At 36.8% G+C, this 15,724-nt stretch overlaps 1 protein-coding gene across 2 annotated transcripts in view; it reads left to right on the top strand.

The window, feature by feature from the left end:
• Positions 1-15,724, top strand: part of UBE3C (ubiquitin protein ligase E3C) — a 170,883-nt gene that overhangs the window by 112,712 nt on the left and 42,447 nt on the right. For both annotated transcript variants that reach the window (XM_077808366.1, XM_077808367.1), the window contains one exon: positions 4,928-5,175. In XM_077808366.1, coding sequence (XP_077664492.1) covers positions 4,928-5,175 — 248 coding nt within the window. The remainder of the gene's footprint in view (positions 1-4,927; positions 5,176-15,724) is intronic.

Raw genomic sequence — 15,724 nt, 5'->3', positions numbered from 1 at the left:
GATGCATTGCATAGAGTCTTCAAATGTGGTTTAAATTGTATCTGTAGGTTCTATAAAACAATCAAAGTTTGAGGAAAATCACTTCAGTAGTTTGATTGTTTCTAGTTGAAAAGTCCAGAGTTTGACTTTTCCAAGTTTGAGATGCAGTGCGTTGATTCTGATACTGAATGCTAGCTATTATAACCTACCCACATTGGTCTAAAAAACCAAACAAATTTTTTTTAACTTAATGTAAACTAGTGAAACTGTTTTCTTTGACTTCTCTTTAACTTAGAGAATCTTTATTATGAAGATTAATTAATTAATTAAGGTTATTAATGCTGAAGCATTTTTATAATACAAAATTTTTTACTTGGCTCTGATGTGTCATCTTCCATCTGAAGGTCTGGAAGCACATCAAGTATTGAATTAAGCTACATGATTCCCCCTGTGAAATAGTGAGGTGGTGTCATCATTTTACAGATGGAGAAATTGGGATAGAAAGGGTATGTGTTCGAGCCATTAGTAAAACTTAGATCTCCCAGCATTCTATCCCATGACACAAAACTATCCTTTTGACCTTTTAGCTCTGACTGTCAAGGTATCCCGAACTCTGAGATCTCTGGCACCTACAAGTGAGAGAGACGCAAAGCTAAAGTGCTTCACAACCCCATAATGTTTTAAACTCTACTAAATTTGAAGTAATCGGGGGGGGGGAGGGGATCGGATCTGCCTTGCTAGATTTAAACTTTTATAACTTCAAAGCTACTAAATTAATCTCCTTAAACACTGACTTGTTTGGTAGATCTTTTTCATGCTTAAAAGGAAAGGGAAATATACTGTATTTTATTAAATTACTGTTTTCAGTTGGTTGCCTTAATATAGTCCTAATGTTACTCTTTCCTGTAACTAGATATTTATAGTTGCTTCAGGGAAAATGTGGTATTGAAGGTTGGGTCTGTAGTGTATCCTCTCTGTTTTTAAGAAGAGGTATACAATATGGCAACATACGACAAGCACTCCTGCATTATCTGATGTGTGCTCCAATTGTTGATTGTATTTGCTGTAGGAACAGAAGGCGAATTATCTTGTATATTTTTGTGTGCATTTATTAACCTTTGGTGTGGTGGTGGTTAAAAATGGATAAGTCACAGGACTGGTAGTTGAGACCTGAATTCTGTCCATGGCTGTCATACGCAAGAGGCATGTGACCTTCTGCAAGTCACGTAACTTCAGTGTGCCTTTGCAAAAATGGCGATGATACTAGAGTTCTGAGAGTAGTTGGTTAAAAAATTATTGAACTTTACAAACAGGAAAAGAAAGCAAACAAAATATGAAATTTTCAAATGTTTTTTCATTATTCAAAATTGTAATTTTTTTCGGCAAATAAATCTTGGTCTGCAAATTGTTCAGACAGTTTGTTATGAATATTCACAATTCACGCTGGGTTGATTATTACATAAGTCACAATGCTATTTCTGACTAGGTAGCTTATGTAACTAATCAACATAGCATGAATTGTGAATTTTTACAAACAATTTAAAATTTGCTTTCAGCAAGTACTTGTTTATTCAAGCTTCAAGTAGCTTTTTGCAAGAATTCACTCTGTTAAAGCTTCAGTTCTCCTATGGTCACAGAATGCAAACAAGAAGGTTCAAGAACAGAGTCAAACCAAACTTTATTTTTGAATCTGAACTAATATTTGCAGACTTTTTTTCCCACTCTTTGCTCCGCTCTTTATGTACTTTTTAAAAAAGTGTTTGAATTCTGTGGATAAAAGGGCTAAGTAAGTCTTCATATTATTGTTGCTTTCCCTTCAATACGTGTATAACCTGTTTTCATTTTAAAGATCACTGTGTATGTGTCAAACGAGACTAAAAGCCATTTACACTGAAGGGGTTCTAGTAATGGTATGAAGTTTTTCACCTCTAATTTACAAGCTCAGATTACTACATCAGAAGTGACCAGATGCGGTTACTGATGATGGCTGTTTGACCTTTATGAAATAGGTGGTCTCATCCATTTCCAGATGGACAAGGGTTACTATCCCCAAACTATTGTCACATGTATTATCAATTGACACACTTGTTGGTAATATCATTGAAGACACAGAATGAGCATGGAGTTTGAACTCTCCTTTGACCCCCTAGAGGTGACCCCTCCATGCCAGATATGGATACATTCCAAACACAGAATAATTGTTTACATGCTTATTATAGACTATTTTCCACCCCCTACCTCACATTCCCTTCCCCTTTCGCAATAGGAGGAGGAAAATGTTTTTAATGTGCTCTCTCTCTATATATATTTAAATATTGTTCAGTTTCAGTCGAAACACTGTACATGTGGAATCTGGTTTAATCAACAGCAGCTATAGTGGGTGATAAACATTTTATTTATATTTTTTTTTCATTGTTTATTTTTGAGTCTGTCTAGTTGCATGGAATAGTTCTAGTTAGATTCGGTGTGGTTCAGATATAGTGTAGCAGTATAAAAAAGAAGAAATTCCTAGAAACTGTAACAGGGATAGTTTCAGGGTCATAGACTGAATTGATTACAATGGACCTGGAAGATTGAGTGCACATAGATGAGGTTTAGGAGTAATCAATAAAAAAAGAGATCACAAAAGAGCAATGGGCATTGATTTTGGAAGAAGGCAGCCAGTTTTTCCATATGCACTCAAGTAAAAGAGAATCATTATAAAGTAATGCTTCAGTGGTACCTTACTCAGTCTAAATCATTTAAAAAAATAGGAGTGAAATGGATTTGAGATTTTGGAGACAAAGACCCCTTATATGTATTAGTAGGACTACCTCAAGATCATGAGTGGCAAAGTCATGAATAATGCAGGCCACATCAAACAAGTGTTGATAAAATCCTGACCCCATACCACACCTACACGTATACTGTAGATGTCATCATATATGTTGTGGAAAAATTATTTGAGAATTGTTTGAGTTTCTGAAAGTTTTACTGGGACTACTTTTTCTCCTCCACCCTTTTCTATCTCTGAATCGTCATAAAGTATTGGACCTTACAGCTGTCATTGGTACCAAGCTGAACACTGCCCATTCTACGTCTCAGGCCAATATGACTTTGTGGAAGAGGGCCTTCTGTAGTGGGAGAAAGCAGAAAACATTTTTCTGACTAGTGGATTTTTTTTTTTTTGTTAAGTAGCTGGAGTGAAGTTGCTCAGAGAACTGGAATGTTAACAGTAGTTCCAGTGAGATGGACTATTGGGCAGAATGCATGTAAAGCTGGCGTTTATTACAAGATACTGCAATTTATCCCATGAATATTACCTACATATATGATGTGCTATATACAGTACGTATTGCAATGGAATAAAGCTTTATCAGCATTTGTTTGGTATTGGTCACATTGATCAACAATAGAATGACATGAGTCGGCTCAAACAAGTGCTGATGAAAAAGCTTATATCCTTCTTCCCGCTTGATTGTGCTTCATATATACGCTACACGTTTTATAGAAATATGATTTCTGAAATGTTTTAGAGAAGAAAAAATAATGGGTACTATATTTCGTACCCTCCCTTGTAAAGCCTGGCTCCCTAAATACCCTGAGTCCAACTTTCCACAGTTCATTACAGCTAATGAAATGTAAGAAATCCTTCTGACACATACCTAGTTAATCCTATACTTTTAAGGTCTATAATCTAGACAGGCCTAGGAGCAAGTGTTATGTATCCGATTAGAACTCTACCCTGTGCAATGGAATAAATCTCCTGTTTCCAACCATTATATGTTATGAAATTTCAAACCTTACACCTGTGTTGGTCCTGGACTGAATAATGCACATCCTCTGCTTTGGGTAGGAATAATTTTGGAAGAAAGAAAACTTTCAGGCAGACTTTTAAAAAAGGAAAGAAAAAAAATCTAGCTCTTTACAACTGGCTGTCAAGTGTTCCTAGTAAGAGAGGTGGTTTAGGCCCCAATTTTGTCCTGTGAAGACTTCACTGGGGCTGTATATGGGCACAGCAGTCTATCCACCTGCAACAAATAGCAGGATCAGGAACTTAATGTGAAGAGTATTGAAGAGTACAGATAAGGAGGTTTGAAGGGGCATGATCAGTGTCACTCACACACCACACCTGTCAGGTAGGGGTGTGTGTGTGTGTGTACAGTATGTGATATTTTTTCACTTTGTCAACTGGACTTGGTCTCATAAATCATCTCACTGAGATGACTGCTTATATTCCAAATCTCTGAGTAGCTTTCAAACAGCAGCCTTCCATTTTAATTAAAAAAAATAACAAAAAAAACCCCTGACTAAGATCTAAGGTGCAGGATGGATAATATTCAGCCCTGAACTAGTGACAGATTTAAGATCCAGTATTTCATGAACCATGCATCTGGACTAAAAATGTTTTATCTAGTGGAGGAGCTGGACAGTCCTATTTTCTAGTGGGATACACAGCATTTGTTTCTAAACCTGCTAAATTGGAAGATATTGGGTCTTAAACTTCCAACGTTATTCTGTAAAGAGTAGCTATTTAAAAAAATTCATGGAGGTTGCTATAATTTCTCCCTGCCCTTTGAGGCCCATATAGTTTAATTTATTATGCAAAAGGAGACTCGGTTGACAGGTGGAGAGACACCCGAAATGGTACCACTGTTACTCTATAAAACTTGTGTACAATAGTTTTTCTGTAAAATAAGTTTTATAAACAGCATATGTGGCCAGGTGGTTTGGTATGAAGTCTTCGTAGGATTCATTTGGGATGAGCTGTATTATTCATAAGTTACTTCCCCGCTTTTGAGTAATGCAGCCATCTCAAACTCAAGCCAATAATAGATTTCTGCAACAGCACAATACACTTATATATCTGTACTGACATCTAAATGTAGTGTGTGTGTGTTTTTTTCCCTGAAACAAACTTTGTATAGGTTCTTGTATGTGACTTTTCTTCTCAACTTTTTCCCCCCAGAACCTGATCTGAAAAAGCGAATTCGTGTTCATTTACTTAACGCACATGGCCTGGATGAAGCTGGTATTGATGGTGGTGGAATTTTTAGAGAATTTCTGAATGAACTGCTTAAATCAGGATTTAATCCTAACCAGGGATTTTTTAAAACCACTAATGAAGGACTTCTTTACCCCAACCCTGCTGCACAGATGCTCGTTGGAGATTCTTATGCCAGACACTATTACTTCCTAGGAAGGATGCTTGGAAAGGTGAAAACTTTAAAAAAAAATTATTGTTGTACAATACATAACAGTAGGAGTAAAAAGATAATTTACAGTGGAAGCTTTTTTAAAAAAGTAAATTTAAGAAAGGAGGAGTAAGTTGGGGAAGTTTAATGTTTTTCTTTGTCAGTTTGGAGGGAAGGGAATATTTTTATTTAAGGGTAATGTAAATAATATTGCCACTTTATTTACTCACTGGCTGTATAGCTAGATTATTGATGCACCTGCGTAATTCTCATTAATGTTAATGATAGTTATACAGTTGAAATGAGAAGAGAATTAGAGGCATTAAGTCCCAATCCAGCCAAGCTTTGAATTACATATTTAGCTTTAACCACGAGGTTAGTCTCATTGAAGCCAATGGAAGTACTCACATGCACAAGTCATTGTGTATCAGGGTTTTAAAAATTACAGTATTCTCAAGAGTTTGGCTGCAAATATTTTTACATCATGCCAGTTATGTGAAATGAATATTTGCAGGAATTAGCAGGTTTTTGGTTACACGAGGCACATTGCTAAATTTCAGAACTGTTGCTCTGATCATTTCTAACCAATGTGACCTAATGATACCATACAGAAAAGGTGCATAATGTAATACTGAGTTAAGTTCTCGTTCTCAATTTCTTTTCCTACTCATTATTGGATTCCAATCAGGGCATCATATTTGGCTTGGACCTCTCTCTAGGTCCTCACATCCAGAGTAAATCTTGCAGACACAAATCTCTAAGATACAAACCTTCCCTATCAATCCAGGCCAAAACTCTCATTCAGGCTCTCATCATCACATATCTCAATTACTGCAGCTTAATTTTCTCCTTGACAAATGGAATCCTGCCCCCCTCATATCCATTCAGAATGCTGTGGGAAAGATCTTCACTTAAAGGCCCTTAACAGCCGGTCCCCACCCTGAAATATCATTTCTCATTTGCTATTGAGATGTTGACTCCTGCCTCTGATTGGCTCATGATGCCAGTCTTCATTTTCCACTTGTTAAATTTTCAAGCAAGTACCTTTGTGCTTTTTCCTATGCTGCTTCTTTCTTGGGTGGAGCTCACTGTAAACAATGACAAAGCTACCTCATTATCCTCCTTTAAATCCCTTCTCTAAACTCTCCTTTTCTATGATGCCTTCAAAAAACGTGACATCAATTAGGCTGCTGGTGTTCTGAGACCACTGCCTATAATGCTGACCAATTTTGTCTCATTGTTTCCTTGTGCTCCCCCATCTGTCTGTATCCATTTATTTTCTCTTGTCTTAGATTGTAAGCTTTTGGGGGCGTCGGGACTGTCCTTACGTTCTTGGTTTGTACAGTTCTGAGCACACTGGAGTCCTGGTCCATGTCTGGGGGTACAGTACTACCAATAATAAATAATGTGTTAAATTTTAGTGCCATGTACTATAGAGGAAATAATATTTTAATTCTCTGGGTTTTGGCCCACACTTTAAGTAACTGAAATAGATAGATACCCAATTGCATGTGTAGGTATTGACTGTGTTGATAGTTCAGAGGGTGGAGAGGAAAGGAAATGTTTCCTTTACAATATATTGAGAAATGTAAAGAGCTGTTTTCCAGGAATTTAGCTGTACATCTTGCACTGGCAATAGTATTCCATAGCTAATCCTCAACACAGCTCTGAAAAATCTTTCTTCATTTTTATTTTTAAAAGGGAAAAAAATTGGGTGCCAGTTGTTTGGTTGTAATGAGGATGTTCATGAAGAATTTAGCATAGAAGGGAGCTGATAAGGAGTATTATTTATATAGTAACTTTCACAATGTTTGAGTTTATCATTTACTGTGCATCTGTGTTATAATTTTGGTACCATATTTTGGAGGCTTTGGATTTTGATGCTGTGGAAAGCCAAACTACAATAAATTACTGCTGAATGTAGCTAGCTGGTAATGAAAATGAAAGTTTAATGAGAAATGGGAGCTTAATTTCACTATGACTTCTGCTAAAATTTGTTGCTGTTTTCCGGCCAGCTCTGGTATTGAGTGCGTTACAAAGAGCATTGAGTACAGTTCTTGTTAACATTCTTTAAAGCCAGGGACTTCTAACCAGTAATTTTGAGCATTTGTATTTCAACCATAAACATAGCAATGATTGCTATTGTTTTAATTGGTAAAACTCTGGGTAAATTTTTAAAGGCACCTAGTATCCAATTTTCAAAAGTAATTTTGGGACTGGTGCAAAACTCCCATTGACTTTCAATGAGATTAAGGCTCTGAAGTCTCCGATTTTGAAAATTTTACTCTCCATATTTGAGTTTAAAGGAAAACTTTCATCATGCATTCAGATGGATTCTGTATTTTTAGTCCTTCTCTACTTCGTGAGACTATCCAGATGCTGGAAAAATGTGTGCACAGGAGTGAGTGTGCACAAAACCACAAGTGTACAAGGGGTGGTGAGTTGAGCCCCCACTTGCAATGTATGTGAGCAGAGTAGGGAAGTTACACCACTGCCAGGTCAATTGGTCCAAAATTTAGGACTGAAAAAAACAAAGTGTTATGCCATTGATTATCTCACAGAAATGTTGGTATGATTTTTTTTTTTTTAAAGTTCTGTGGAAGCAGGTTTTTTGGAAGAAAAATAATTCAGTGCATAAGAATAAAAAAAAATATTATACATGGACTAAAAACGGGTTAGAAAAATGCAAAAATTCTGTGAAAAGTAAACTTTTGGAACAATGGTCCAGTTTTAATAAACGACATCATTAATGCAAGTAAGAACATTTTTTTAAACATTTGTTTTTAACCCGACAGTGCCCTCTTAAAAATAGCAAAAGAATGGAATTCTGGTCTAAAAATTAATTTGGGCAACCCTCCACCTTTAGAATATCCAAATGATCACTACATGAAGACTTGTGAAACAGGGAAGACTCCAAATCAGCCACTTGCATTAAAGCAATGTATCCATTTTTGAAGGACACACTATAATTAGGAGTGGGCCGAAGCCAAACCTCACATCCAAATAGCCCTGAACTATGGAAAATATTGTAGGTCTGACCTGCCTATAGATTCATGACTTCGTTCTCTCCCTGGTCTGCAGAGCCCAGCAACTATAAGTTTGTTGGGGGCTGGAGGGTAGGAGGAATCACAATTGTTTAAAAGCTGCCTGCAGTCTCTTCTTTTGAGTGCTCAAAAGGTGCCTCTTGGAGCTCCAAAAGAAGTTGGAGTTGATCTGGGAGCAGACAGGGCTGGGAGATGCTTGTATTTATTGGAACTATTTTTCCACAAACTGATTGCAATATTGGACCCTTAATTTTATTTATTATCAGTTAACTGCACTTCTGTGATTGCATCTTAAATATTAATATAAGGGCATGAGAAGTCACAAAGAAAAAGCGATGCTGTCCTTTGTTTAGAAAGAGCTCTATCAGAACAAGTGTTTTGTTTTTGCCCTTTGAAATCAGAGAATATATCATTTAACATTTTGAAGGCATAGATTATTGTTGTATTTGCAGTATGTTTGCATAAGGTATGAAGTGACAGTGTTATTTAATAATTAGCTCTACCCAGGTGCAGAGACACCTTTTTACTGGCATGTTTAGAGAGCTGATTCATTAAACAGAAAGATAAGGCACGGCCTTACTATTCAGTACCTGCCAGTATTATGGTCTGAGTTAGACATTATTGAATAGTCATTCATCCATTTCCAGAAATGCTTCATTTTATGTATTTGCGCAGAATTATTTAAAAGCAGTAGTACATTATTAAAAGCTTTTTTGTAAATAAAATAGGAATACTGCAAAGGAAGCAATCAGGCATGCACAGCAATTTCTTATTTGCATAAACCAAAAGACAGTGTTGCCACTGAAAACTCTCACTTAAAAAGTTTCAGTGTTATCAGAAAACAAATACATTAAAATTTAATAATTTACATAAATTCTATGTATCCCAGTAACCCTTCAGTGCTATTAGCCAAGTGTGTTTGACTTTGTAGATCTGTGTAGATTCATAACCGGATTTACTTTTTTCTGTTTCCTGTCAGAGGTTTTTTAATAACATATATCCATAATGCTATTTGATTGATTAATAAAATTGGGCAAAGGATTAATAAAATGTCTTCTAAATCTTATATTTTGAAGCTCTTTAAATCTAGATAATTACAAAATTGCTACCAAAAACCTGTTAATTATTTAGGTTGCAAAGTTAAGCAGTTGAAAGTTTGGAAATGCAAGATTTACAGTTGCCCATGCAAATTTATTTCTGCCCCTTTGTGCATTTAATCTGTACACTGAATGAGTCAGGGTGGCGATCCTGTGGAAAGCAATAATTGTCAATCATAAGTAATTGCCTAGTTTTTTTTAAAATAATTCTTCTGTGTACAACTGTAAAAACTATGCATTATTAGCAGGGTTTGAATCTTGACCCTTTAGCACTGCAGCACAGACTTCTACCACTTGAGCTACAGGACTAACTACATTAGCTGGCAGTAGGAGAAGGCTATTATCTCTCAGAGGGGGGTGGACTGCTGGTGATATGGACTATCCAAGGTTAAGGGGGATCCTGCTCAGCCTAGCTCTCTTTCTGTCCTCCTCTGTGCGAGGTGAGACTCTCCCGTTCCTTGTCCTGCCTCCAGAGCTGTGAATGGGATGCTGTTATCATGTGCTCTGGGGATAGGAGAGAAGGGGAGTGGAAGTATATGGCTTGGCTTAGCTTCCTTTCCCTCCCCTTCCACAACCGCTGTTCTGTCAGCTCCTAGATTTCCCAGTACAGTTTCTGCTGCTGTGGCAGCAGTGTGGCTCTTTAGAATGTTACTGTTCAGTTGTTTTGTTAGGCTGCCAAAATTTTCTTGAGCAACACAAGAAAGAGAAGGAAAATGGTGATTTGTGACAGTTTCTAAATCAGCTAAATGTGAATGGAATTTCATGGGACAGTGAAAAGTCACTTCTGTAGCCGAAGAACTTTCTATCTGATTAATTTCAAAGATCTGCTGCAAACATGGAGGTGTTAAAGCTTCTCAAAAAAGTTACAATTTTTTTTAATAATGGAAAGTGTTAGGCAACCTAAATATACACCCCTTATAAAAATACTTAGCACTGACATAGTGCTTTGAAAAGATAAATCAGTCTTACAACATCCTTATAACTATAACAGCCCCCATTTTACAGAAGTGGAATCTGAGGCAGAAAAATGAAGTGGTTCACAGTCAATGACCAAAGAAGGATCAGAAATCAGAATTGTCAGGGATAAATAGTCAAAATATATCATTTGGAACCTTGACATTATACACTAGATTATAAAAGATGGGATTTTTGACAGTTTTAGTTGTTACATTCTTATGCAGAATCACTAGCTAGTTTAGAGATGTGGCTGAAAGATTGTTGAACAGAAGTGAACTTGTTAGTCCTCATGTTTGGAACTAGAACTTTTATGGTTTCTTACTACTTCCATTTTGGAGCAGGTCTGATAGTTCTGAATATAAGACTGTTTTGTCATGTGTGACTTCTAATGTCTTTGACAGGATTTTTGATTGCTTCAGACACTAGTATTCCATTACACTTACACACAACTGGTTCCCAAGACCGAATGAGCTATCTCCTCTATTTGTGCTCTTTGCCTCTAGACCATTGATGAGGACTAGTGAGCCATGGATCGGTGGTCCTGATTCATTTGTGTGATCTATCAATGTGAAGCTTTTTTGCAGAAATCAGAATCAAAAGTCCTCTGAAGACACTGAAGATTTGTAAAAAGAAGTTTGAGTTTGTTTTGTCATGGTGTATCCTATTTCTTAGAAAGGTGGCAGGTCACAGAATGAAGGGTTTGTTTTTTGCTTGCTTTGAATTATGAAAGCCTGTCTGCATGGGAACTAAATGAGTGGTAAAGCAGTATTCTGAGGACATGTTAGGTAGAGAGGCAAAGATGTTAAACTTTTTAAAAATTGGTAGTAATATTTTGATGATAGTATGCAGGGACATTGTTAATAATCTATGATAAAGATCAATCACAGCAATTAATATTAATTTAGGACTGAAATAATTTATGGCCTTGTGGGCATTATATTGATGCGTATTAAAGAAGGTATTTTCTCAATTGCTTTGATTGCACAACATACTATAGTTTTTTTAATATATGTGGTGATCTGATTATGGTGGACTATGTGCAGTGAGATCTAAGAGTGTTATATTAAGCTTAGATATTTGACAAGTGAAGTTTTAAAGCTGTATCTTTCAGTAAGATTAGATAACTACTGAATAAAAAGGTATTGGGTCAAATGCTAAATGGCTTATGACTAAATCAAATTGAAATAGGGAAAAATTAATTATTGATTCTAATGAAATGTAATGAATTACATTTCTGAAATATGAAGAGTTTGCTTTGTGATTTTAATTGACGAACCTAATGGGATAAATAGTGCACAAGGTTGCATATTTGTTTATAATTAAGGATTCATATACAATGTGCAGAATTCCTGAATATACAGCTAATCCAAAACTAGAAAGATTATAGACTAGTTCATTTGTTATTGTGCAAGATATTATCCATAGGTCCAATTTTAATCTTATTGGCCTTTACACTATTCCTTTACAGATGAACTAAAATGCTTTTTTATTGTCTTAGGGACTAATATAAAACCCATTGAAATCAATCGGACCCTGTCCATTGGCTACAGTGCATATTGGATTATGGCCTAAACTCCTAAATCATGTACAGAATACATATGAAGGCTTTGAGTAAATGAGTTTTAAACAACACACACATGCATACTTCCCTGCACTAAAAAGACGAATAGGGAAAACAAAGAAAGAGTAGGAAAAGACTACAGAGATAGCAGTTAAACTTATTCATTTTAATAGCTAAAATCATTGTGCCTCAATCACCACATGTGGGCCTAGTGTACACATAAAGGTTAGGTCGACATAGTTGTGGAGCTCAAAGGCATGAAAAATTCACTCCCCTGAGTGGTGTAGTTATGCTGATTTTAACCCCTGGTGTAGACACAATTAAGTTGATGGAAGAATGCTTCCATTGACCTAGCTACCATCACATGGGGAAGTGGAGTTCCTATAGTGATGGAAAAACCCCTTCTTTTGCTGTAGGAAGTGTCTAAGTTATGGCACACTAGCTGTGCTGCTGTAGCGCCCATAGTGTCACCATACATTATCGTGGTAGTTGTCTTCTGCCTATTTTCTCTGTCAGAATTTTTTCCTAATTTGTAGGCTATACTTTTTTCCCTTTAGTTTTGTCCATTTAGTAAAGATCTACTCTGGTTTGGCTTAAATCAGTCAACTGTATTATTCATTTGTAGTGCAAGCTCCATTGACCAGCATTAATTCCCAGAAAGGTGGGTGTGGAATTAGCATGCTAACAAACAAGTAGATTGTTTGTACAAACTCATTATTTAAATCATTTCCAAAGTTCTATTTCCAAACAACAAAATGGAATCAAGGAGTCAAGTATTGCTTAAACTCATGGTACTTTTGTGTTTGGTCAAAAATGACATGAATCTTCCGTACGATGACTTTAAAAAGAGCAGTAAGCAGTTTAAAAGATTGTTCAGAAAAGAAAAATATCTCTTTTTAGCAGATCATTTTTTCCCTAAGTTTCCTGATCTGTTTAAAAGGGTCAAAATAGTAAATCACCAAAATAAGAGTATGGAAGTTGCATATTCCATTAATTATGACAGAATATATGCAACTCCTGAGATATTTTAAAGGAGGTGCTCAGCCTGTTTATGAATATTTACATACATTGGTATGAATTTATTTTCTAACATAGTTATTCAACCAGCTAATTCCTTTGTGTGCTGGTTTACTTAACATAACCAATTATCTTTTGATTACAAAGTACTCAACTTAGTACCAACATTGTAAATATATGTCCAGCACTAAAAGGCTACTAAAATGTGGTATTTTAACACTAAATCTTTAGGAGGGAAAAGAGTATATTGATTGATTGTGATATTTATTGGGTCATAATGTATCTAAATTTTCTTTAATGCTTATGTTAGTGATTGCTTACCGATAAAGTGCACAAAGGTCTCTGCAAGCAGCTCTACATGGAAAGAATTACCTCATGTCAGTGGTCACTTATCAATTAAAAGTTCCATTAGCAGATGATTCTGTTTCTGGTTTGTGTACTTATTGCATTTTATTGCCTCTAAATCAGGTTCCTGGACAAGAAATAAATAAACAGTTAAAAGTATGTGGTAATGGCATCCCGATCTTTTTTCACAGTTGGAAACACCTAGGTCCATTTAAGTCAAGTTCAGAATATTTACTGAAATGAATTCTTCATTGTATTTGAATTCTTATTTAAAATGACCAGATTACTGATATTAATACATGTTGATTTATCTTGATAAAGTGTGTCTAGAGGTTAGATAAATAACAGATAACTGGACTAATTTTAAAAGAATGTAATTCAGATCGTAAAAGTAAAACTTTGTTTCTAATTTACTTCCACATTCTCATTTTACTTCCCATCAAATTTTGTTTAAACTTGAAGCCAGAAAATTCTGTAAAACAGATCACTGGAACTTCAGTCAGCAACACTAGCAACGTAGTAGTTTAGTAACTATCAGTTCATCCAGGATTTTTTCAAATGTGCAGAATTTGTATGCCTAACAAGAAAAGCAAATGACATAGCAATCTAGGGGCACAACATCAATCAGATATTGACCCCAACCCCTAAGGCCCCACCCACCTGAAACTGCATCCCTGGGATATTACTTTCAGAGTCGAGATTGACACATGACTAGAAACAAGGATTGTGTATGATCCCTCTTAGAAGTTTTCCCATCACCCTTTGCCAATCAGAACGGGTTTCAGCCCCGTAGCATCTCCCCAAGAGTGGGTATGACAAATAAGAGCAAGTTCAGGGGCATGGAGACCTGTCCAGAAGAGGGACGTGTGACCCCTCTAAGAACACCTCCCACAGTCCTCTACCAATTGACATGAGTTTCACCCCCTTAAGCCCTCCTGGAAGGGAAACGTACCAATCAGAAATAGGTATAGCACAAGAGTCTAGGCCAGAACCCTCAAACTGTGGAGCTCAGCATTTGCCCATCAGCAGCACTACCCCCTGAGGCCCCATCACTGTGTGGAAGAAGCCATCTACTTTCAAGAGCATGTTTTTCAGAAATCGTGGAAATGCTAAGGGGAAACATGGCCTCCGTCATTACCCCCATGAGAATTATGGAATTCGTTTTAGTTCTGAGGCCGCTCAGTCACCTGTGGAGAAAGTGCTACATCAGCAAGAGTTCTGAGGAGCAGGGAGCTGTCAAGGGGAGCCTTTTAGTCCAGCTGTTGATGGATATGTTGGGACCTGACCCGAGACCGGAGTGCTCGTGTGGCAGACTGACGAGTGTGATGGCCACCGAGCATTCACCCCAATGGAGGAAGGGAACTGTGGCTCATCAAAAGACATTGCTCAGGTAAATAACTATAAAAAGGATGGGGTTTAATGAGTCGGAACTGATCTGGGGTTGCATAAATCTAAAAAACAGCAGACTTACAGCTGTTTCTTTTCTGAAAATCTCTTGACAGCTCGACAATGCCTTTGAGAACCCTGTGTGGGTAAATCTGTCATGCATCAGCTGTTTTTGCTCATGCGTGAGACACAGATCTCAAGACCAGACCTTGGATTTGAACAAAACGGAAGAGTGAGGCAGCTCAGACCCCTGTATAGGCAGGGGTCATAGTGTCCATTTTTCGCAGTCTGCTGTAAAATAGTGTGTTAAATCAGCCAATTAATAAAATTTGTTTAAATTCTCATTGTGAACATGTCACGTGCACATCAGTTTACTACGTTATATTACCAGTTCTGTCCACAATGAAGTACTTGCCATAACCTTTGGAATTGTGCACTATGAATGAGTAGTCTTGGAGCTTTTTCTGAAAAAACATCTTAACAAAGGCAGAAAGACACTTGCTGTCCCTAAACTCCCAGGATTTTTCTGGCTTTAGGGACATAGCAAATACGTAATTGGGCACACGCAACCCTGTCCCTTTCGTGCATTCAAAATTGTAAAAATGATACTTTTCTGATCATTCAGGCTTTCTACATTTATCCATAAAATACAGGTGACTGTTTACATCTCTGGAGATGATACCCTGACTCTGCTTACAGCACCTCATTTTGCATTTGTGCCCCATGTCAACATAAGACTGACCCTTATCACATAAAGTTTTAGACAGACATGCAACTGTTTTTTTTCATGCAGAGTCTGTGTCTTTCTGAACATTCTTTGTACCTGCAGTATAGCCTACAGCTAGGGCATCCTAGCTGAGTGCCCATACTGTCTGCACACATTGTGCTTAAGCAGAGGCAGCACGTATACCTTAAAATAAAGTTTGCAACAAAATCCCTTTTTAAAAAACCCACCCCTATCTCCTGCATATGCCCTAAATCACAAACAACATTTTAATCATTAAAACCAAGTTTTTAACAGACCCATTTTAAAAACACATTTAAAAGCCAGTTATAGAAATTTACTTTCCACCACAGGGAAAAGGGATGCTATAGCACATGGTTATCTTCCCCCCACAAGTGTATTCGGGCCTGTGGGTTAAAGAACAAGCAAAATTTTAGTTA

Source organism: Eretmochelys imbricata, chromosome 2 (genome assembly GCF_965152235.1).
Source record: "Eretmochelys imbricata isolate rEreImb1 chromosome 2, rEreImb1.hap1, whole genome shotgun sequence".
Classification (NCBI taxonomy): domain Eukaryota; kingdom Metazoa; phylum Chordata; order Testudines; family Cheloniidae; genus Eretmochelys; species Eretmochelys imbricata.
This window is presented reverse-complemented; position numbering and strand designations above follow the sequence as displayed.